At 39.2% G+C, this 25,542-nt stretch overlaps 1 protein-coding gene and 1 pseudogene across 27 annotated transcripts in view; both read right to left on the bottom strand.

Moving 5' to 3' along the window:
* DTNB (dystrobrevin beta) overlaps positions 1-25,542 on the bottom strand; it is a 302,922-nt gene that overhangs the window by 224,205 nt on the left and 53,175 nt on the right. For all 26 annotated transcript variants that reach the window (XM_032293916.1, XM_032293926.1, XM_032293912.1 and 23 more), the window contains exons 3-4: positions 24,970-25,050; positions 17,524-17,737 (exon numbers count right to left, since the gene is read on the bottom strand). In XM_032293916.1, the coding sequence (XP_032149807.1) occupies positions 17,524-17,737; positions 24,970-25,050 (295 nt within the window). The remainder of the gene's footprint in view (positions 1-17,523; positions 17,738-24,969; positions 25,051-25,542) is intronic.
* On the bottom strand, positions 20,399-20,937 carry LOC116561935 (annotated as a pseudogene). The gene has a single exon (XR_004273673.1). The product of XR_004273673.1 is annotated as a coiled-coil-helix-coiled-coil-helix domain-containing protein 2 pseudogene (transcript).

Here is a 25,542-nt window from a genome sequence, read left to right as displayed (position 1 = left end):
GCCTCCCAAAGTGCTGGGATTACAGGCTTGAGCCACCGCGCCCGGCTAATAATAAAGATTATCAAAACACCTTTATGTCCATGAATTCAACAGCCTGGATGAACTAGACAGATACAGACTACTCCTTGAAAACACAAACTACCAAAGCTCACTCAAGAAGAAACAGATAAACTGAATAAACTCATATCCATTACAAATTGAATCTACAGTTTAAAGTCTTTCAAAAAAGAAAGCTCCTCATTCTGAGGGCTATACTGGAGATCTCTAAACATTTAAAGAAGAAAAAACTGCATGTCCACCACTCTTCCAGGTCATAAAAAAAGGGAGGAAACACTTCCCAACTCTTTTTATAAGGTTAGTATTATTTTTTTTAATAATTTCAACTTTTATTTTATTCATTTATTTATTTACTTGTAGAGACAGGGTCCCACTATGTTGTCCAGGCTGGTCTTGAACTCCTGGACTCAAGTGATCCTCCTGCCTTGGCCTCCCAAAGTGCTTGGATTACAGGAATGAGCCACCGCATCCAGCTCAATTTTTATTTTAGATTCAGGGGATACATGTGCAGGTTTGTTACATGGGTATACTGCGTGATGCTGAAGTTTGGGGTATGAATGATCCTATCACCCAGGTAGTGAACAGTACTCAACAGTTACTTCAACCCTTGCCCCTCCCGCTGTCCCTGCTCTAGCAGTCCCATGGGTCTACTGTTCCCATCTTTATGTCCATGAGTACCCTATGTTTAGCTCCCATAAATGATAAATGAGAAAGTGTCAGTAGTTGGTTTTCTGTTCCTGCATTAATTTGTTTAGGATAAGGGTAAGGCCAGAATTATTCTAATACCAAAAACACACAAAGACATTAAAGTAAAAGAAAACAAGTCAGTATCCCTCATAAACATAGTTACAAAAACCTTCAACAAAATGAGTAAATCAAATGTAGCAAAATAAAAAGGGACAAAATCACAACCTAAGGAGCTTTATCCCAAGAATATAAGGCTATCTTGACATATGAAAACCAATCAGTATAATTCACTATTCAACAGACCAAAAAGAGAGAAAGGCTATATGACCATCTGAATAGATGCAGATGACAAATTTCAACATCAATCCCTGATGCTCTCAGAAAACTGGGGAGAAAAAAGAGAATTTCTTCCATGTGACAATGGGCTTTTTTTTTTTTTCCTTTTTTTCTTTTTTTAAAGACAGGGTTTCACCATGTTGGTCAGGCTGGTCTTGAACTCCCGACCTCAGGTGATCTGCCCACCTTGATTTCCAAAGTGTTTGGATTACAGGCGTAAGCCACCACGCCCGGTCGACAATGGGCATCTTTAAAAATAATCACAGTGACCATCACACTCAGTGAAGGAAGGCTGAGTGCTTTTCCCCTAAGATCAAGAATAAATCAAGAGGGCTGCTCCCACAACTACTTGTCAACATCACACTCCAGAACCCAGCTGGTGAAATAAGAAAAAATAAACAAAAAACATACAGATTAGAAGTAAAGAAATAAAACTGTCCATTCCAGGCAATATGATCATATGTAGAAAATCCTTATAAACATACAAAGAAAAGCTACAGAACTACTAAAAAGCACTACAATAAGTGAGTTTAACAACACCAGAATGCAAGGTTAACATAAAAAATTCAATTTTATTTCTTTAAACTAGCAGAAGACTATTGGAAATATAATAGCAACAGAAATATAAATACTTAAAAGTCATTTTTTAAAACATGTTCAAGATCTGTATGCTGAAAATTACAAAAAACGAATGAAAGAAATCAAAGATTTAGAGAGATATACTATGTTCACAAAATGGAAGACTCGGTAATTTAAATGTCAGTTTTCTCCAAACTGATCAGAATCCTGTTGTGATTCAATGCAATCCTCTGAGGAGATGATGGAGGAGAAAAAATGAAACAAAACTGTTTTTCTTTTTTTTGAGATGGAGTCTCACTCTGTCACCCAGGCCAGAGTGCAATGGCGAGATCTGGGCTCACTGCAACCTCCGCCTCCCAGGTTCAAGCGATTCTCCTGCCTCAGCCTCCTGAGTAGCTGGGATTACAGGCGCACGCCACCACACCCAGCTAATTTTTGTATTTTTAGTAGAGACGGGGTTTCAAAACTGTTTTTCTTACTCTCTTACACAGCGCTTCACTTCTGACACCAGATCCACAGGGAGTTATTTCCCCACACACCAAGCAAGCAGTTCTCCAGCGGATACCAGCTGGATGTCTATAATCTAATTCCAGTCCGACACTACCTGGAGATGGCATCAGATCCTACAGGTTGAGGGCTCAGTACTCACCTTGTATATCAGTAGCAAGTAGTAGGCTGTCACCTATACTTCTGACCAATCAACTATAAAATCCAGGGTTCCCATGGCCCTTTCTTGGGCTGATTAGTTTGCTAGACTGGCTCACAGAACTCAGGAAAACACCTATATTTAACCACTTACTTATGGAGGATACTACAAAAAATACAGATGAACAGTCAGATGGAGGAGATGCATAGGCTGTGTTTTGTGGGAAGGGGCATGGAGCTTCCATGCCTTCCCCAGGTGTGCTACACTATGCTACAGGAACTTCCACCTGTTCAGCTATCTGGAAGCTCTCCAAACATAGTCCTTTTGGGTTTTTAATACAGACTTCATTGTGCAGGGGTGACTGATTATATCTTTGGCCATTGGTGATCTGCCTTCAGCCCCTCTCCCTTCTTGGAGGTTAAGGGGTGGGGCTGAATGTCCCAACTCTCTAATCAATCACACGGTTAGTTCCCCTGGCAATCAGTCTATATCCTGAGGTTATCCAGGAGCCCACCAAGAATGGCCTCTTTAGTACAAAAGATGCTCCTATCACTCAGGAAATTACAAAGGTCTTAGGAGTTCCGTGGAAAGAACTAGGGTCAAAGTCCAAATATTAAAACAAAAGATTCTACCACCTATCAAGGGGTTATCAGGAGCTCTGTCTTTCCTGCCATCCCTATCACTCAGGAAATTACAAGGGTCTCAGGGGCTCTGTGCCAGAGACTGAGGGCAGAGACCAACATGTATATTTCTTATTATTTCGCAATTCCCAATTGAATTCACAATAGGGCATTTCTGTAGAAATCAACAAGATCATTTCTCATATATATTTAGAGTTCTGAACCCATACAAATCCTCAATAAGGCAAGAGAATAAGGATACTATTCAGATGCCTAAACCCCATCCTGTTCATGTCACGTTGAAAAAGTTCCTTCTGTTATTTTCGTATGCATCCAGAGCTGAGAACCACCAACACAGAGCTTTGAATGCAATAGTAAGACTTTAGCTTTTATTTTTTTGGCCATGGTAAATCAAAGGGCATAATAAAAGATTACAGAAAATTAATCATATTGCATTTGTGTAAATCATTCTGGCTCCAAATCTCATTCTCTTCCTTCAAAGAGACAAACTACCTATTCCTTGCTGCAGGGATAAAACTGATGCTACCTATGCAGGCAGACAGGAAAGTGTAACAGAGTCCAGCATACTAGCAAGACAGCCATGCCACTCTCAACTCTTCAGTGAGAAGAGACTTAACTCATTAGTACTCATCCATGAACACAATACAATGGGTCTTAATGGGTACTATGACATCTTAACTTCTAAATATTATAATAGCACTTGCACAACACTTTCTTAATCTTCAAAATGTTTTAGAAACACTAATATTTTACAACACTTTGCATCCTTATTCAATATTCTTTAACTCAAGCCTGTTGTAAATATTAGTCCTAGATTCAGAAATTCTCATATTTGATTATAGAATAACAGATATAATTCTCAATTAACCTGCATCAGTACTAAAACACTTCTATTCTTTTCCATTCATTAGGATTAATATTAGTCTCAATGTCTGGTCTCTGATGAAGGAATCTGTTAATTTACAAAATAATCTAGTTCAGGCTATTTATAGTTTTTTTTAAAAAAAAAAGACTCCTTAATCCCTCAAATAAGCATTGCCAGTAATGTGCGCTCCTTTAATACCTCATCTCTGCAATCCACTGTTTAACCATTTTTCTTACTCAGTAACAGCCACGTAGAAATCTCCACACATAATCTCCCACCTAACAAACCATGAATCTTCTCTTCCCTCTGCCTGTGTGCACTTTCAGGTGCACAAATGTATGTATGCTTAATATCATATGCTTTATTAAGGGTCAGGGGATATGCATGGAAGTGTCAATGTGCAACTCAATAGGATAAACAGACTAAGCAGAGTGGCAGGAGTTTTAAGTTCAGGTAAAAGTAGAGGAATCTGAGATTGAAGATCATAGTAAATGTGAGCGGGATGAATTTATAGACAGGACAGATTTGGGGAAAATACTTAGTAACTCTTTTATGTTTAAGAATACATTTATAAGTAAGTATGCATCCTGAGAATGGCTCAGGTCTTAATGATTAGCCAGTCTTCCCCACTCATATCACTTATCATCATTTACCACTTTAGGCTCACAGTTTGTGCTATCAAAAGGTTTATATACTCTTCAAAAGGAAATATTAATATAAACAAAAATATACACAAAAGTAATAATTGTATATTTAAATACAGTTACAGAAACTTATTAAAGAAGCCAGGCATGGTGGGGCTCACGCCTGCAATCCCATCACTTTGGGAGGCTAAGGCGGGTGGATCACTTGAGGCCAGGAGTTTGAGACCAGCCTGCTCAACATGGTAAGACCCCATCTCTACTATTAATAAAAATACAAAAATCAGCCAGGCATGGTGGTGCATGCCTGTAGTTCCAGCAACATGGGAGGCTGAGGCAGGAGAATCGCTTGAACTCAAGAGGTGGAGGCTGCAGTGTAATCTCGGCTCACTGGGCATGCTCTCCAGCATGCGCAACAGAGCAAGACCCTGTCTAAAAAAAAAAAAAAAATTAAAAAGAAACTTTTTTTTTTTTTTTTTGAGACGGAGTTTCGCTCTTGTTACCCAGGCTGGAGTGCAATGGCGCGATCTCGGCTCACCGCAACCTCCACCTCCTGGGTTCAGGCAATTCTCCTGCCTCAGCCTCCTGAGTAGCTGGGATTACAGGCATGCGCCACCATGCCCAGCTGATTTTTTGTAGTTTTAGTAGAGGCGGGGTTTCACCGTGTTGACCAGGATGGTCTCGATCTCTTGACCTTGTGATCCACCCGCCTCGGCCTCCCAAAGTGCTGGGATAACAGGCGTGAGCCACCGCGCCCGGCCTAAAAAGAAACTTATTAAAGAAGAAATAGTTATTTGGCCGAGTGCAGTGGCTCACGCCTGTAATCTCAGTACTTTGGGAGGCCAAGGCAGGCAGATCACAAGGTCAGGAGTTTGAGTCCAGCCTGACCAACATGGTGAAACCCCGACTCTACTAAAAACACAAAAATTAGCTGGACGTGGTGGCATGCGCCTGTAATCCCAACTACTCAGGAGGCTGAAGCAGGGGAATCACTTGAGCCCAGGAGGTGGAGGTGGTAGTGAGCCAAGATCGAGTCACTGCACTCCAGCCTGACTCCGTCTCAAAAAAATAAAGAAAGAAATAGTTACCCAATAAAATTAATGAAGGGGTAATCTCAACATCCTTACTTCCACAAATCATGTTACTTATATTTTTCCCTTGAAAAAGAAAAAAACCTTAGCTTGCTCCTTTCTCTCAACTGATTGCTTTGCGGGCCAAGCATCAGCAGTTACTCCTCTGTGCTGAATGCTTTTCTTGGCATTGAAACCTCTCAGTCTACTTTAAGCCTAACTTCCTACAACTGCCTGCAAACAAGGCCAAGAGGAAGCATTGCCTTTGCTTTTCTCATGTTGCTTTAGAGCCCCAGCATTCTTCCTCTACAACTAGAGGCAAGCAGAGAGAAAACTACAGCTACTCAGCACCCTGATACCACATGATTTTGTTCTTGATCTAACTGATTCCTTCTTCTTTGAAGAACTCATTCTTGATCCTTCCCACCAGATACCTGAAATTTTTCTGTGTATACTGGTCAAATGACACTTAAAACTGAATAATTAGCTACCCCTGGCCAAGGCACAAACAACCTCACAAACGTCCATGTTTTCACTACTTCCAATTCAAAATCCAAGTTTATACCAGAATTGACTCCTTCAAACAAGATTTGGAAAAGATATTTAACCTGGTTTCATCACAAATAATGTAACTCACTTCAAATCTGGCCTATAATAGCTATAGAGTGGATTGGTATAGGTCAACATTTGAAATACAACACAATTAACAGTGAATACCAACATCTATATCAAGACACTAAGATGAAAAGATAAGCAGGTAATATTTGTTGAGATGATAGGACAGAAGAAACTTGTTATTTTAACCCCACTCAAATAGAAGCCCTCCAGGTAATGTCCTCCTTCAGTAAAGGACATGATAATTCTCTTCGTCAGCCTTCTCTGCATGATTCATTTCCACAGCCCTATCATTTTACAGTCTGACAATAAATGATGCACATGACTTCTAAAAAGAGTTCTTATTATCCAGCACTGAGAAAACACCATTATTAGCTCTGTGCCAAGCTAAGCAGACAGTGAGTCACCCTGAATAAACGCTGTTATGTTTTAACATGCAGCTACCTTCAGAAGCCTCTGCAGTCCCCACCTGTTCCCTGTGGATGGGAAATCATTTGCTTCAGTTCAATAAGGCCTCAAATTCTGCCTTTCAATATTTAAAACTAATCTGATCTGGATGATGTTTCTAGCTTTACACTATCTAGTAGGAGTTTGCTATTCAAATTAATACTTTTGAAAACAAGACTACAGGGAGTATTTTGTACTTAAGAAAACAAGCTGTTTCTACCTCTTTAGCAAATGATTGTGGATGCTGCCAACCATAAATTTCTCACATGAAAACAGACTTCAACTTCAGAAGCACTATTACCAGTCTGATTATCATATGTAGCTAAAAGTAATAAGAGCATCTCTCCTTGATTTTCAAAAACTCACATTTTGCCAATTAATCTTAATTTACAAAACGTCACAGTGAATGGATCTTGCAATAATCAACTGCAAATCAAGAATCCATTTGGCAAATGTCAAACAGCTTAATCAAGTAAAATCAACTTAGAATATTATTTAATTTTATCACAATCAGAATGCCTGCTGCTTTTCATTTCAATGTTATAAACATTTATAAATAATCTAGCATTATACTAATTGAGGAATGAAAGAAATATAAAGCAGAATCTCTGCTCTCAAGGATTTCCATTCCTTTTTGAACACTTAGGAAGCAGTTTACAACATTATGTAATTAAAGGCCAAAATAATAATACAAACAAGGACTGTAAGTCATCAAAGGGATGAAAATGGGATTGGTGATAATAAGGCAGACTACACAGTAGATAAAAACTTGAGCTGAATCCTGAGAAACAGAAAATATTTGGACAGAGGAAAAGGAGACTGGGTAATCCCAGATAGACATGGGAGTTGAAGGGAAACAGAACGCATGGCATCTGTCTGGGGAAAATGAGCACGTCATGTTGGAAAAGAAGTGTCTCCAGGAGTGTAATGAGAGCTTGGTGTGGGCTGGGAGCTAAGCACTGTTATCATTAAACCAAACTGAAGGGTGTGAGCTTAATTCAAACCTACTGGGATTCTTTGAAGGTTTCTGAAGTGGGAAGTTACATGATGAAATAGTGTCTTAATCAGATTAATTTCAAAGTGAAGTACTGAATGGACAGGAGAAGTCTCTCTGGACTTGTTACTACTTCTCTCCTCTTTCAGAAAAAAACAAAGGCAAGGGAAAAAAAACACACTCAGAAAAAGTATTTCTCCTGCCCTTTAAAAAAAATAAAATAAAAGATGCACAGAAGAATAAACAAAAAAATACTTCTGAAATATTAGCTAATGGTAAAACCCTTTGTAAGTCTGCATATTTTGAATCCAGGTTTTTGTCTGGAAATTAGCACAAACTCATGACTTCTCTTGGGATAAAAGCTACAAGATAAAGAGTAAGTGATGTCTGGCCAGGTGTGGTGGCTCGTGCTTGTAATCCCAAGACTCTGGAAGGTCGAGGCAGGAGAATCCCTTGAAGCCAGGAGTTCAAGACCATCCTGGGCAACAAAGCAAGACCCTATCTCCACACAAAATAAAAAATAAACTAATTAGCCTGTTCACACTGAGAAACAGCTCCGAAATTTTTAAAAGAAAAAGAAAATAGCCAGGCATGTTGGTAGGCACCCAGTATTTCTAGCCACTCCAGCGGCTGAGGCAGGAGGATCATTTGAGCCCAGGAGTTTGAAGCTGCAGTGAGCTATGATCATGCTACTGCACTCCAGCCTGGGTGACAGAGAGAGACCTTGTCTCTTAAAAAAAAAATAAAGTTAAATGTGCTACAGCAGTGGAAAATTTTCCCACTCAGCACTAGGACTCTGATCTTACTTGGCTGGCTTTTTCCTTATCATCCTGAATCCTTCTAAAAACAAGCAGGGATGTAAATAAATACTGTACGCCAACACATGAAATATCTGTGCCTCCCAGGAAATTACAGTTTTGTTTTAAAATCACTAATGAAGAAGGCTGTAACCTAATATTATCTTTTTTCAGCAACATCCATTCCATAATGTGCTAGGCTGGGCAGATTCAGAATTTATGGAATACATTTGCTTTTATTTAAAATGGACTGTTTGTTTCTGCTTTGTTTTGTATTGTTTTGTTTTAAACATTCACTATTAAGAGGGAACAATGCAACTTTTTAATGTATTCAAATTAAACTGCTAAAACAACATTTTTAAATGGTTGTTGGCCACATTTGCAAATCACACAGGAATTTTTTCATATAAATCCATCATATATAAGTATCTTTATACCAAAGGAATCTTTGAATTGTTCAAATTAGCAAGAATATTTTCTACCAAGTGTTATTTTAGATGGTAAACAATAACCCTGGGCCTTTAAATGACATGTTCAAAACTGTATTTTGTATTTTTTAGATTTATATATATTTTACAGATTTTATCCAAACCTAGTTTCATTAGCTGTATCTTTTTTTTTTTTTTTTTAAACCAGTTTGTTACATTTTTAAATAAAATTTCATTGTATCTCTGAACCAACACTTTGGTAAAGGCCACAGACTCATTTGTAAAACAGAAATGGATAAAAAACATGAGTAAAAAATAAGATTCAAAAATCAGAAATAAAGTTGTAAGAGCAATTTGGCCAGATGCGGTGGCTCATGGCTGTATACGATCCCAGAACTTTGGGAGGCCAAAGCAGGTGGATCACTTGAGGCCAGGAGTTTGAGACCAGCCTGGCCAACATTGTGAAACCCCATCTCTACTGAAAATACAAAAATTAGCCAGGCGTGGTGGCATGCACCTGTAGTTCCAGCTACCCGGGAGGCTGAGGCATGAGAATCACTTGAATCCAGGAGGCAGAGGTTGTAGTGAGCCAAGATTGCACCACTACACTCCAGCCTGGACTATAGAAAAAAAATATGTGTGTGTATGTGTTTCTATCTTTGTACCCTGACCAGCATACCTTTATAATGGCAGGAATGTCATGTTCAAATTTAGAACTGTAAGGCAGCCTATACTCCCACGTGGGAAGAATCTGATCCCCCTTCTTTCCCACCTCCAGCACAGCCCATACTTCAAAGGACTATGCACACATGTGGACAATCTAGCCCACATGTTCAAGTTTGGCCCACATTCTTAGCAAATGTCCACTCCTTCACTAGTCCTTAGATACAGGGATACAGCTACCTAAAAAAACAAAACAAAGCAGGACAACATACACCAGGTTCAGAAGCATCAGTACTAGAACAAATGGACCAAGAATTTAAAAATAAGAATAAACATGTTTAAAAAGACAATATAAAACAAGAACCACAAATCCCAAAAAAGAATAAATCAGATATATATTACATATGGAAAATACAATAGCTATAGCTAAAGAAATAACAGGTGAAGGCCAGGCACGGTGGCTCATGCCTGTAATCCAGCACTTTGGGAGGCCGAGGCGGGTGGATCACCTGAGGTTGGGAGTTGGAGACCAGCCTGACCAACATGGAGAAACCCTATCACTACTAAAAATACAAAATGAGCCAGGTGTGGTGGTCGGCGCCTGTAATCCCAGCTACTCAAGAGGCTGAGGCAAGAGAACTGCTTGAGCTCAGGAGGCGGAGGTTGCGGCGAGCCGAGATCACACCATTGCACTCCAGCCTGGGCAACAAGAGTGAAACTACGTCTCAAAAACAAAAAAAGAAATAACAGATGGAATAAACAGCAGAATGGCTCCAGAGGAAGAACAAATTAATGAGCAGAAAGACAGATCAGCAAACTCTTCTAAAAGGACGCAAAGTCAAATAAATTAAGCCATATGTGAGGAACATTAATAGATAAAGAGGAAAGAAGTAGAAATGCCAAGAGTCAAAAAAAGAGAAAACAGGAACAGAGGAAATATTTGAAGAAATAATGAATTTCTGGTAATAGCACACTAGGTGGTTCTGATCAACTCTTCCCCTGAGCAAAAAAGAAAAGATAGGGAAAGTGTTTTAAGATCTCCTTGAATAGACATTATTGAGAACTAACCAAGTGAAGTTACCCAATGCAGGAGAGGCTGGATGCCCAGGGAGGTGAGTACAATGGATGAAATCCATGCAAGTGATTTGATTCCAGAGGGGGAAGCAAAATTGTTGAAGAATAGAGTAACCTGTTGATGGTATAGAGGACAAGGAGAAAGACATGGAGGCTTGGACCTGCCGAGGCAGAAGGAGTCCCTTGGCAGGACATGTGGTTCTGCTTACCCTGCTCTCCTATTATCTTGGGCTGAGAGCCCAAAGACTTCACCTAAAGGTAACAGTATCCAGAGGTAAACAGGTCCTCACAGGCACTGAATCAGAAACTGAACTGAGGTGATCCTGGATTGTTAAGGTCTCTAGGCACCTGGCAGAAGCAAACATATGTCCTCTCCAGAAGAAGACGTTATCCTAGGCCTCAACTTATCCCTGCAAATCATTCTGCAACATAATATCTGGTATATAATAAAAATAACTTTGCTATAGAATGTTTGGCTATAACAAAAAATAAAAAGGCAAATAGGAAATAAAACATCATGAATGAAAACCAGAAACAACAAATAGTACAAAAAGAACCACAGGAAATCTAGATATTAGATTTAAGTATAAACCAAAAATAAAATTCAAAGGTCCCCTGCAACCATCTGAGTGGACTCCCTCCTGGGCCAGGGCACTGTAAAATTTCACCTGACAGACTGGTTCAGGCCATGATGGGAAGTGGGGGATGGACATGCCTCATACCCCTCCAGCATTCACACCAACACAGACATTAAGTCTCAGAAGAAACATCTACAGTCTCTTCTCTCTGAAGCCTGCTACTTGGAGGCTTCATCTGTGTGATAAAACCTAGCTCACCACAACTCCTTATCAGAACTCTTTCAACCAACTACTAATCAGAATATGTTTATATCTACGATGACCTGGAAGCTCCCTGTCCCTCTTCAAGTGGTCCCACCCTTCCAGATCACAACAATGTAAATCTACATGTATTTGATTGATGTATCATGTCTTCCTAAAATGCATAAAACCAAGCAGTACTCTGACTGCCCTGGGCACATGTTGTCAGAATCTCCTGGGGCCATGTTATGGATGTGTCTTTAACCTTGAAAAAATAAACTTCCCAAATTGACTGAGACCTGTCTCAGATATTTCAGGCTCTGATAAGCACAGATTTTAAAATAACTATGTTTACTATATTTAAGGAATAAGAGACAAGAATGAGTTATTTGGTAGAGAACTGAAAACCAAAACAATTTTAAAAAATCTATCATATATAAATGTTTAAACTAAAAAACAAAATCATTAAAATTAAGAACCTGGTGGGTCTGGGGCTGGGCGTGGTAGCTCACACCTGTAATCCCAGCACTTTGAGAGCCCAAGGCATGCAGATCACCTGAGCTCAGGAGTTTGAGACCAGCGTGGACAACACAGTGGAACTCCATCTCTACTAAAACACAAAAAATTAGCTGGGCGTGGTGGTGTGCACCTGTAATCCCAGCTACTTAGGAAGCTGAGGCAGCAAAATCACTTGAACCCGGGAGGTGGAAGTTGTGGTGAGCCGAGGTTGCACCATTGCACTCCAGCCCGGGCAAGAAGAGCAAAATGCCATCTCATAAATAAATAAATAAATAAATAAATTTTTTTTTAAAGTAAAAGAACCTGGTGGGTTTGAGAGCAGATTAGTCATTGGCGAAAAGAGAATAAGTAAATTGGAAGACATATTACAGGATAAATTATAGAGAACAAAGCCCAGAATGAAAAATTGATACCAAATTCACAAAAGATAGAAAAAATATTGAGGAGACAGCAAGAGGCATACTATACATTTATTTAAAGTCTCAGAACGATATTATGTGGTAATAGGTTTTTTTTAAATAATAAGTCTCAGAAGGGAGGAGAGTATTGGGAATAAACAATGTATGAAGAGAAAATGAGTGAGAATTTTAAAAAACAGGTAACATGTATCAAACCACGTGTACAAAAAGTTCAATGAACAACAAGTAGGATAAATACAAAGAAAGTCACACCATGACTCACCATGGTAACACTGTTTAAAACCAGAAACACAAAGAAAATCTTAAAAGTTGCCACAGGACATGAAGAAATTACCAGCAAAGATTACACCTACAATTGACTTCTCAACAGAAATAATGAAAACAAATGGATATTGGAAAAACATTCTTAAAATGTTGAAAGAAAAACATTGTCGCCGGGCCTGGTGGCTCATGCCTGTAATCCAAGCACTTTGGAGCCCAAGGCGGGCGGATCACCTGAGGTCAGGAGTTCAAGACCAGCCTGACCAACATGGTGAAACCCCGTCTTTAAAAAAAAAAGAAAAGCATTTGTCAATGAAGAACTGTATACTAAGTAAAAATACTCTTAAGGAATGAAGGTGAAATTTTCTAACAAAAATGAAGCTAATGTTTTTAGCCACATGTGCAGGTCACAATCTGCTTGCACAAAGGAAATACCAAAGCATATTATTCTTCAGGCAGAGGGAAAATAACTCTGACGGAAGACTGAAAATGCAAGAGGGAATGAAAAACAACAAAAACTATCCTCTCCTGTCTTATGCCACTGACCTGCACCTAAAGTGAACATCCTGATTTTGTCAAGGACAGAGATACTGCAAGCCAGGGTCAATGTTCAAGTTTCTGGGTTAGTGTGTGCATGAATGTTTATTATTTCTAAGAATGAATGAATAAATGAAGGAAGAAAGAGTACACGCACAAAGATCAGTCAGAAGTCATGGCAGTAGTTCCGGGGAAAAAGGAAGATGGTCTGGGATGGTAGCAGTGCAGATGGAGAGAAGCAGATAGATTTGAGAGATATTCGAGAGGCAGAAAGGACAGATCTTGGCAACCAACTGGGTGTGGGACTGAGGTAGAAAGAAGAAGAGTTATAAATGATTCTCAGGTTTCAGGTTTAAGTAACTGGGTGGCTGGTGAGGCCACTCAATGAGAAAGGGAACCACAAGTGTATGATGCCCTTCATGAAATGCATAGTGAATACGGAGGTCTCCTCATATCTAATCCATCCCCTACATATGGCACCATGAGGTCAGGGTAAGAATTAAACCACTCTCTGCTCCAGAGGCATAAATTCTGATTTGAGCTATAAAGCCTAACACCTACATATACCTGGCAAAGTACATAGTTCTGGAGGAAGACTTGGGTACTTTTGCTTGGTGTTGAAAGAAGCCAACTCTTCCTTAACCTCAACTTCAAACAGGAGGTATTTAGTAGTAGCTGCTCACAGGCATTTTGTGAAGTCAGCCTAAGGATAGAGCTGATATAAGTAGAGAGCAAAGCCACTCAAAGAAATGAAGCCAGAGCTCTAATGCAACCAAGATCAGGGCCGGCCTGCCTCTGGACCCCTCAGTTTGTCAGCCTGTACCCATATTCTTATTTAAAAAGGCCACATGGGTAGGCTTTCTACTACTTACACCTAAAGACACTGAACTAATACCAAGTTTGGAAATAAAAAGGGGATTTGTAAGTAACAAATCTTAAAGTGTGAAATTGGCTCAGCTGTAGCAGAGTAAAGATTCCCTCTTGCTGGGAATTTGGATATCCTTACTATATTGGTTAAAGAATCTTTATGATTACCAATAATATTGTGCTGGAGAGCCTGAGAGGGAAAAAGTGCAGCTAGCGGTGTTTTCACAACTCCTTGTGGCTTTCGCTAAGATCCTGCACCCAGGGGTTTTGTAAATATTGGTCTCTGTGCTTTTCTTTCTTTTTTTTTTTTTTTTTTTTTTAAATTTTCCAGAAGCCTGAAATTTCAAAGTAAAGTCTCTGTCCTTTTCAATGTTTTTAATTATCAAAATATAACACATTCAGAACTCTCAGTATTAAAAAACTAGGTCGTAAGAAAATACTTAAGGAAAAGTTTTAGACCCTATTTGTTCCTGACTGTTGTTTTAGGGTCTCATGCTTTATTATAATAGTCAGAAATCATCTGGCCAAAAACAAGGACTATAAATTTAGAGGTGAGAGATTAAGTAATTTTTGCTTTCAAATTTTAACCTCATGGAATTATGAAATACAAAGGCAGGATGGATCAATTAAAACAAATAACTAGGTAGTCTATGTATGAAAGGAACTCTCCAGCCTAAGTAACAAAGTAGCCAATCAATAAAAAGACTAACATTTAAAGTATTTAACAACAAAATGCCCTGGTTTTCAAAAATGAAATTCTGATAATCAGATTCTTTCTTTTTTCCCAACACAAGAAGGTCAATTTTAAACTTCTAGATAGCCAAATAAGCTCTTGTCATATAAAGGTTTCAAGGTTAGTAAAGATGTAATCATTTATTCTGATACCATAGTAAATATTTTAAACAAATAAAATCGAAAATTACCCAACACACTAATAACATACTATATCCCTTACTCTTCTTAACTCACTCATCTTTTTTTTTTTAATTAGTTATTTTCAGTGTGTGTTTCTACTCATCTGCCTTCATCTGATTCACTGTCCACTTACTTCTCGTAGTCTCTCTGTATGTGTCTAGTCTTCTCTGAATATGAACCAGGATATCTTTGTACTTTCTGTTTCTAAGGTCCCCCTTTTACTATCTCTGTTCTCTTCCTTCCCCTTCCTTCTTTAGCCATATGCTATAACCTGAATGTCTGTGCTCCCCCAAAATTTATATGTTGAAATCCTAACCCCCAAGGTGCAGTATTAGAAGATGGGACCTTCAAAGATGATTAGGTCATAAGGGTGTCCTCATGAATGAAATTAGCACCCTTATAAAAGAGGTTCCAGAGAACTCCTTTGCCCCCTTTGTCACATGAGGATACCACAAAAAGGTGCCGTCTAGGAGCCAGAAAGCAGGCCCTCCCCACACACAGAATCTGCCTTGACCCTGAACTTCCCAGCCTCCAGAATTGCAAGAAATAAACGTATGTTGTTTATAGAGTGCCCAGTTTATGGCATTTTGTTAGAGCAGCCAAGTGGACTAAGACGCCACAGTATTTAACTTATTTAACATGATTATGGAATCCAAGGTTTTCATCTCTGCTTGACCACTTGCAGAGAGTAAGACAGTTTTTATTTCTGACTTTAAAAAATATTGTTTCTTGAGTTAGTGTTGTGTGATCCTTGAATTGATTTACTGAATAAGTCAGTGTCATGATAAGGTGCTGCTTACTTACCACAGAATAACACTTTTTACTAAGGGTTTTGAAACAAAAAGCCAGTTCTTGGGCAGGAAAAAATTAACCTATGGAGTCACTAACTTAAATTACTAAAAAATGGCATTAGAATCCTGGGACTTATGCCACTTATACACTTTTATTTTTAAAATTCAGATTTCTGCCGGGCACAGTGGCACACACCTGTAATGCCAGCTACTAGAGAAGCTGGAAGGGAAGATTGTTTGAGCCCAGGAGTTTGATACCAGCCTGGGAAACACAGCAAGAACCTATCTGAAAAAAAAAAAATCAAATTTCTTTAAATAATTTTCTATTAAATGGATACAAGGTCTAATTTGATAACAGCTTATAAAAATGTTGTGAATTTAGTGAGTGCTTAAATTATGACTTGGCTTTGATATTTCCACAGTTTTACCACTAATTCACCGACTCCTTACTATTATAAGATACAACTGAAAGCATTTTACAAATATGTGTACCCAAAGAAGGTCTAGAGACAGCAAAAAATGAAGCAGAGACAATTAATCCATTCAAATCAGATGGCCAAGAGGATAGCAAGAATCAGAAACTAGAACTCTTGGTTCATAGAACATCACCATTTAACCTCTGTACTTCCACAATCATAAATCTGTGCTTTACAATTTTTTTGTTTCACTCTTTACAATACCAACTTACTTCTCTATAAATATAAGTACAGCAAATCATTTCCCTTTTAATTGAAGTACATTTAAATAGCTTTCTTCTTTTGTTTTAAGATCTACTAAACTATGTTCTGCATTGAAAAAGTTTAAAATAGGTTTCTAGACATAAAGAGAAAATCAGTTTGGCTGGGCAGTGGCTCATGCCTGTAATCCCAGCACTTTAGATGGCTGAGCGGGTGGATCACCTGAGGCCAGGAGTTCGAGAGCAGCCTGACCAACATGGAGAAACCCCGTTACAAAATTAGGCCGGGTGCAGTGGCTCACACCTCTAATCCCAGCACTTTGGGAGGCCGAGGCTAGTGGATCAAGAGGTCAAGAGATCGAGACCATCCTGGTCAACATGGTGAAACCCTGTCTCTATTAAAAATACAAAAATTAGCTGGGCATGGTGGCGCGCACCTGTAGTCCCAGCTACTCGGGAGGCTGAGGCTGGAGAATTGCTTGAACTCAGGAGGCAGAGGTTGCAGTGAGCCGAGATCACGCCATTGCACTCCAGCCTGGGTAACAAGAATGAAACTCCGTCTCAAAAGAAATACAAAATTAGCCAGGTATGGTGGCGCGTGCCTGTAATCCCAGCTACTCAGAAGGCTGAGGCGGAAGAATCATTTGAACCTGGGAGGCGGAGGCTGCGGTGAGCCCAGATGGTGCCATTGTACTCCAGCCTGGGCAACAAGAGCGAAACTCTAACTCAAAAAAAAAAAAAAAAAAAAAAAAAAAAAAAAAACAGAGAAAATTATAGTCTAATATTTGATATTACAGAGTAAAAAAAGATCAGCTTTTGAACAAACTAGGCATAGAAAAAAAAAGAAAGAGCCTTAAAAGTCAAATAGAAAGCCCCATAATCAAATTCAAAACTTAGCTTTTCTCATGAGCTAGAGAACAGCTGTATTAAGGTGTCTGTATTTTTCCCAAACCATACATCTCAAATGTTGTGATTCTCCATAATATTCCAGAGTTTAATATATGCCACGCTCCAGGACAGTAAGTCACTATGAACCAGTTTCTAGAAGGGCTTGCATTGAATAATTTCCCTTTTAATTGTGATTCTAAGTTGCCAGCCCTTAGCAAGGAAGTATGGAAGAAGAATGATTCAGAGACAGGTGTTCTTAAAATGAAGTAAGCATGTAAGGGAAGGTACTAGCCTGTCATATGCAGCAATCATAAAGTTGAGGAGGAGGCTGATAGATTGTTCCACACTAATTTGGTGAGTAGAAGGAAGGCGCTTGTTCAACTGATAGTAGATGGAGGAGATGACAGTTTCCAGGCGAGACACACTGATCTCAGTGGCATGGTCCAGTGTATTAAGGCCATTGTCTCGGAAGGCTTCAATCATGTTCCAGATATCAACAAGATGAACTAAAAGACAAAGAAAATAAGCTGTCAACAATTTTAAAGGGTGGTACTACATTCACAACAGGACTCTTAAATTTATCAACTAGTTCTTAAGTTTAAGAGAAGAAACTTTCTAGCCAACAATGAGGAAAAAAACATTCTGTGGTCAAATAAAGAACTTCAGTCCTAGACAACATCAAGGAGCCAACACAGCGGTAGGGGAAGGACCACTTCAGACTTCACATGTAAATAGCCAGTATTTCACGTCTTTGCAAACAGCGACCCATGCTATTCCTAGCAATGCATAATTGGAGAAAAAAAGATCAAGAACTACTTATGAGAACTTCTACCCTTTTTGAAAATTTGCTGTATCATCTTGAATCACTTTATTGTATTACTTTAGCCTAGCAACTAAAGCAACAGTTTACAACTCAAACTTTATAACCCTAAGGAGAGAGGGAGAAATACAACTGCATTAAGTAAAATATTAACATTCTCTCCAGGCGACTCATAGCTCTCAACAACTCATAGCTCAGCCAAAAATAAATGTATCTATTGCATATTTCCTCTAACATTTAAGAGGCTAACTTTCTTTTAAATCTCATTTTCAGTAATAAAGTAGGCTGGGTATCCGGGTCTACACTCCTCTTGAAACATGACAAAAATTCCTGGATGGAACATAAAAACAACTTCTTAAGTGCACCAAAAAAGTAAATAATACTCAACTAGACAGAAAAGAGACATTTCTTTGAAAGAAAAATAAGAATGACACCTGACTTCAAGCAACAAAGGAGGCAGAAGACTGCAAAAAAAATTTTAATGTACTGAAAAGAAATCAAAACCACCAACGAAATTATATACCTAGTATAAAAAAAAAAAAAGCTTTCAGGAAAAAAGGTTCAATAAAGACATTTTCAAGTACACAAAATCTGAAAGTATACTTTCCAACACTGAAAAACTAGGGGAAGAATTGAAATTAGGAAAATACAATTGATCAATCCAAAAGAAGGCAAGAAACACAGAACAAGTAGCACGAATAGCAAAAAAAAAAAAAAAAAAAAAAAAGATGGCTGGTGTGGATCCAAATATATCAGCTAATTGCAATAACTATAAACATACTAATGTACCACTTAAAAGACAAAGACTGGCAAATTCACGTTTTTTAAATAATCAAACTATATGCTGTTTGCAAGGAATATGTGTAAAGCACAAAGACATAAAAAAGGTTTAAATATAAGTAGATGACAATTTCTAACCACAATAAAGGTGATGTTACTTTATTTGTAACAGAAAAAAAGAGGGGAGCTTTTTTTGTAAAACCACATGATCAACTCAATAGACACAGAAGTAGCATTTGGAAAAATCAAATATCCTTTCATAATAAAAACACAACAAACTAAAAATAGAAGAAAACTTCTAGTACTTTAGGAGGCCAAGGCAGGAGGATCCCCTGAGGTCAGGAGTTTGAGACCAGCCTGGTCAACAGGGCAAAACTCTGTCTCTACTAAAAATACAAAAAAATTAGCTGGGTGAGGTGACAGGCACCTATAATCCCAGCTACTCGGGAAGCTGAGGCAGGAGAATCACTCGAAGCCAGGAGGCAGAGGTTGCAGTGAGCCAAGATCGTGTCACTGCACTCCAGCATGGGCCACAAAGCAAGACTCCATCTCAAAAAAAAAGGGGGGGGGATGAAGTACTGATAGACAAATCCATTTTTCAAAAGTACATTAGTAGTTGCCAGAGATGGGAGATGAAAAGAATGTGGAGTAACTGTTAATGGGTATGTGGTTTATTACCGGGGTGATGAAAATGTTCTAGAATATGACAGTGATGATGGTTATACAACTCTATGGATACACTAAAAGTCAATGAAAAGATTGTACACTCTAAAAGGGTGAATTTTACAATATATGAATTTTATATATTTTTTTAGTGGTGGAACAAAACACATTGTTAAAGATACAGAGGGTCACTGAATAATGATATAAGTTTTAATTCATAAGAAAGATATAAGAGGCTTGGTGCAGTGGTCCATGTCTGTAATCCCACTCCTAGCTTCAGTTGAAGCCAAGAGCTCATGACCAGGCTGAAGAACACAGTGGAACCTAATCTCCACACACAAAAAAATTTTTTTTTTTTTGGGAAGAAAAATCACTTTATTCTAATTAACTCACAAAGAATAAAATCGTAACAGCTAGTTTAAGGAGGCCACACATTTGACCAGCTCCAAATTCTACAGAGTAGGAACACCCCCTTCCATTTCAATTCTGAAGCAAGGAAGCTAGGAATGACAGGAGAGGCTACACTTTATACTTTCACTATTTTTTTTTTTTGGTGGGGGGGGATGGAGTTTCGCTCTTGTTACCCAGGCTGGAGTGCAATGGCGCCATCTCGGCTCACCGCAACCTCCGCCTCCTGGGTTCAGGCAATTCTCCTGCCTCAGCCTCCTGAGTAGCTGGGATTACAGGCACGCGCCACCATGCCCAGCTAATTTTTTGTATTTTTAGTAGAGACGGGGTTTCACCCTGTTGACCAGGATGGTCTCGATCTCTTGACCTCGTGATCCACCTGCCTCAGCCTCCCAAAGTGCTGGGATTACAGGCTTGAGCCACTGCGCCCGGCCTACTTTCACTATTAATTAAATTTTTATATTAAGTTAACTTGGTTATGAGAGCTGGTTTTCCATTTCTCCAGTTTGAACTTCTTGATTAGGCCAATACGTTTGCAAGTTGGCACTGTTTCAGCACCTCACTGAAACCCTCACAGAGCTTGATGTCACCCTGGTTTTGGGCACACTCCAAGAATTGTTTGATCTCATAGAAGCAAGTCTGCTGCTGCTGCGCCGGCTGGGTTCCCTGAGGCTCCTGGTAAGTGATGTCAGACCTCGCAGGCTCAGGATCACTTCCTCCACTGAAGCCCCCAGTAATGGCGTGGCCCAGTGTGTGCCCCACAGCAGAGCCCACAGCCACCCCAGCTGCAGTGGTTGCCATCTGGGACAGCAGACCTGGCTGCCGGGGCGCAGCAGCAGGAGAGCCAACTGCAGAGGGGGGTGCCGCTGCTGGTGGCTGAGCGGCTGGTCCTGGCCTGGGCGTAGCTGTCATCTGAGGGGCCTGGCTGGCCGGAGGGGCCATGCGGGAGGTGCGGCTTCGGCTTCCACGCGGCATCCTACCGACGGGGCTGCTCGGACTTTAGACATGCAATGACCCCCAAAAAAATTTTTAAATAGTTAGGCACAGTGGCACATGCCTGTATCCTTAGCTACTGCAGAGGCTACAGCAGGAGGATCAGCCCAGGAGTTCAAGGCTTCAGGGAGCTATGATTGTGTTACTGCACTTCAACCTGAGTGACAAAGTGAGAAAGTGAGACCCTAGAGTCCAAAAAACAAACAGTAAACAGAAAAGAAGGAAAGATGTAAGAACTTTACATTTATTTACATCTAATAGAATAGTCTCAAAACATATAAAGCGAAAATAAACAGAACCTCAAAGGGACACAAAGGAATTCAGAAGCTTAGTGGGGGTTATTAACTCACCTCTCTTAGTAAGTAATAGTGCAAATAAACACTCAAAAAGTACAGACACAGATGATTAAACTTCACAACAAAGTAGGCATAATGAGCACTATATAAAGTACGTCTCCACTGATGAGAGAATATGCTTTATTTTCAAGTACAAAAAGATACATATAAAAATTAACCACATCCTTGGCTGGGCACAGTGGCTCACGCCTGTAATCCCAGCACTTTGGGAGGCTGAGGTGGGTGGATCACCGGAGGTCAGGAGTTCGAAACCAGCCTGACCAATATGGTGAAACCCCGTCTTAGAAAAAAAAAAAAAAAAAAAAAATTAACCACATCCTTGGCTGGGCGCAGTGGCTCACGCCTATAATCCCAGCACTTTGGGAAGCCAAGGCAGGTGGATTACTTGAGGTGCGGAGTTCAAGACAAGCCTGACCAACATGGTGAAACCCTATCTCTACTAAAAATACAAAAATTAGCCAGGTGTGATGGTGCACGCCTGTAATCCCAGCTACTTGGGAGGCTGAGACAGGAGAACTGCTTGAACCTGGTAGGCAGAGTACAGTAAGCCGAGATCTCACCACTGCACTCCAGTACTGGCCACAGAATGAGACTCTGTCTCAAAAGAAAAAAAGACCATAACCTGAGCCATAAAGCAAATTTCAACAAATTTTAAAGGATTAAAATTATATGAACATGCTCTCTGATTAAAATGAAATTAAGTTAGAAATCATTATCAAAAAGGCAACTTTTAAAGGAAACCTTATCTTTAGAAATAAAGAAACACACTACCAGGAAACTTTCTTAATTAATCTGATTAAGGTTGTCATGGTTTGAATATTTGTCCACTGCAAAAATGATGTTGAAATGTAATCTAATCCCCAGTGTGACAGTATTGAGAGGTAGGCTTTAAGAGGTGATTGAGTCATGAGGGCTCTGCCTTCATGAATGGATTAATCCACTCATGGATTAATGGACTAATTAATTAACGACTTATCATGGGAGTAAGACTGGTGGCTTTATAGAAAAAGGAAGAGAGACCGTCGCTAGCACACTCAGCCTCCTCACCATGGGATGCTGTGCATGGCCTCTGGACTCTGCAGAGTCCCCAGCACCAAGATGGTTTTCAACATATATGGCCCCACAGTCTTAGACCTTCCAGCCTCCATAAATGTATGAAATAAATTTCTTTCTTTATAAATCACCCAGTTTCAGGTACTCTGTTATAAGCAACAGAAAACAGGCTAAGACAAATGTTACCTACAAAGGACTTGCCAAAAACATATTTCTTCATAGTAAAACGAGAGGCTTTGCTCTGATCATGGGAATGAGATAAGAAATGTTCACTATCATCACTTCTATTGTACTTGAGGCCAAACCAAGATAAATATGCAGATAAAGAAATCATCAGCATATTGGAAATGAGTAAATAAAGCTGTCATTATTCAGAAATAACAAAACTATGTACACAGAAATCAAAGATTCTACAGATAAATTAATATGAGTTGAGAACAACTGCTAGAAATGAGATCAAGATATAAAAATCACTGTATTTCTATACATCAGTAACATAACAATGAAATTTTAAAATAAGTATCATGTCATTGAAGACCTAGTAATAAATCCAATGAAGGGGCCAGGCATGGTGGTTCACGCCTGTAATCCCAGCATTTTGAGAGGCCGAGATGGGTGGATCACTTGAGGCCAAGTGTTCGAGATCAGCCTGGCCAACGTGGTAAAACCCTGTCTCAACTAAAAATACAAAAATTAGCTGGGCATGGTGGTGCATGCCTGTAGTCCCAGCTACTCGGAAGCTTGAGGCAGGAGAACCTCTCAAACCCAGGAGGTAGAAGTTGCAGTGAGCCAAGATCGCACCGCTGCACTTCAGCCTGAGTGACAGAGTGACTGTGATTCAAAAAATAAAAATTACAAAAATAAAAAATCCAGTGAAGGATGTGTAACATCTCTACAAAGAAATTAAAGACCTAAATATGGCCGGGCGTGGTGGCTCAAGCCTGTAATCCCAGCACTTTGGGAGGCCAAGGCGGGTGGATCACGAGGTCAAGAGATCGAGACCATCCTGGTCAACACGGTGAAACCCCGTCTCTACTAAAAAAAAAAAAATACAGAAAATGAGCTGGGCATGGTGGCGCATGCCTGTAGTCCCAGCTACTCAGGAGGCCGAGGCAGGAGAATTGCTTGAACCCAGGAGGCAGAGGTTGCGGTGAGCCGAGATCGCGCTATTGCACTCCAGCCTGGGTAACAAGAGCGAAACTCCGTCTCAAAAAAAAAAAAAAAAAAGACCTAAATAGCTCTAGGGATGAACATATACCACATTCATAAGAGGAAATCTCAGTGTTGGAAATATGTCAATTTTCCCCAACTTGATTTACTGATTCAATACAATCCGAATCAAAATCCCTGCAGGACTGTACAGTAAAAGAGGAATTTTACTGTTTGTAAATTATACTTGAAGAAAGAAATGAAAAAAAAAATACAAGAGAATTCTTTATTTTATTTTGTTGGTTTCAGTAGAAATTGGCAAGCAGATTCTAAAATTTATATGGAAATAAATATTAAAAAGACTGTCCCAGAGAATCTTAAAAAGAAAAACAGAGCAAAGTAGGAAGACTTGCCTTGCCTGACATCTAGATTTACTAAACTCTAATAGTAGTTATGGCTACAAGAAACAGTGTGTTATTGGTAGAAGGACAGACAAACAGTCCAGTGGAAGACAAAGAGGATCAAAAAGCAGACCTCATATATGGACACTGCCACTAACATTCTTGTACAGAATCAAGAATCAATGTATATGAGAAGACTCTTTAGCAGTGAAAAATATTGTTTATTTTCTTCTGTTTATTGACTATTTATTGACCTTTTCAATAAAAAGCGAAAGAACAATTGAACATACGTAAGAAAAACATACTTGAAAACTGACTACTACTTATCCTGTACATTCTCAAAATTTTTTTCAGATCAACTGTAAAATCCTAAGTGAAAGGTAACAAAATAAAACCTTTAGAACAATGCATCTTTTACTTTATATTATTAATGCCACTAGCCTAGTCAGGCTCTCAACACTCCACACATTCAATTCTAAGGTTAATGTTCTTTCCATTGTATGAAATAGTTTTTTACTGATACATACAAACACAAGAAAAGTACAATAATTCTGTCATGAGTTAGTTCATCTTCACGGAAATAAAGAGAAGAAAGATTACATATATACCACAGACATACATATACATATATACAGACACACACACTTTATAATCTACATGGTAGCAATTATTTATAAAAAAGGTTGATTCATATTATATTAAGCTTAATCAAGAAAATCAATTTCAATTACTATGTACCTTTATCAAAAACATTAGTGTTTTTCTTTTCCTCCAGAAGCTGCTAAATTGCATTAATTTTGTATAAAACATTTTGTATAAAGCATAATTTTATATAAAGCATTTCCTTAATAGAAGACACAGAGAAATCGATTCTCCCATTTAAAGAACATTAATACCACACCAGCCTGAAAACTAGCTACATTATTGAGTTTGTTAAACATTTTGAGGGGCAAACGAGTAAAATGACAAGTTCTTCCATTACAAAGCTTACATACTGATAAACACTTAAGACAAAAATAGTTCAGTTAACATTACAATATGACCAGAACATGTTAAAGTCTTTTACAATATTGAAAACTATCCAGCTATCACAGAAATGAGTAGAAATGACTCACGGTTGCATCGTTTTTGTACAAATCGTAATTTGCAGGCTGTTCTGTAAGTTGATAGTCGTATGACATCAAAATTCTGAGCACCTGAAAAAAGGCAAACAGAAATGCTCAACTAGATTTACCATTTAGTTTCCAAACGCTAGGAAGTGGCTCCATTCTACTGTGTTCCACAGTATACAAGTCAGCTAGGACTTCTGTTTTGAAATGGAGGGTCAATTAAAAAAAACAGAGGGAGAAAAGGATAGGAAACACGTGCATGCCCAATACGTGCCGGGACTCTGCTAGTCTTGCTCCTGATATCCTGTCTGTTCATCAGAGAAAACTCCAAAGGTAGGAACACTTATGACATGGGTGAGTGAACTACATGATTAGGAAAGGGCAGCAGGGTGGCATCGTGGGAAAGACCCAAGCCTAGAGTCAGAAAAGCTGCATGCCTGTCCCAGCCTGACAAACCACAGAATGCAACTGTGACCATGCCGCATGCCTCTGCACATAAGTGTCCTCATCTGGGAAATGGGAGAGCCTACCAGCTGCCTATAAGGTCCCCTTCCAGGTCTGTGGCAGCCTGTATTTTCC

This window comes from Sapajus apella, unplaced genomic scaffold (genome assembly GCF_009761245.1).
Source record: "Sapajus apella isolate SASKATOON/1434 unplaced genomic scaffold, GSC_monkey_1.0 scaffold31, whole genome shotgun sequence".
NCBI lineage: Eukaryota > Metazoa > Chordata > Mammalia > Primates > Cebidae > Sapajus > Sapajus apella.
This window is presented reverse-complemented; position numbering and strand designations above follow the sequence as displayed.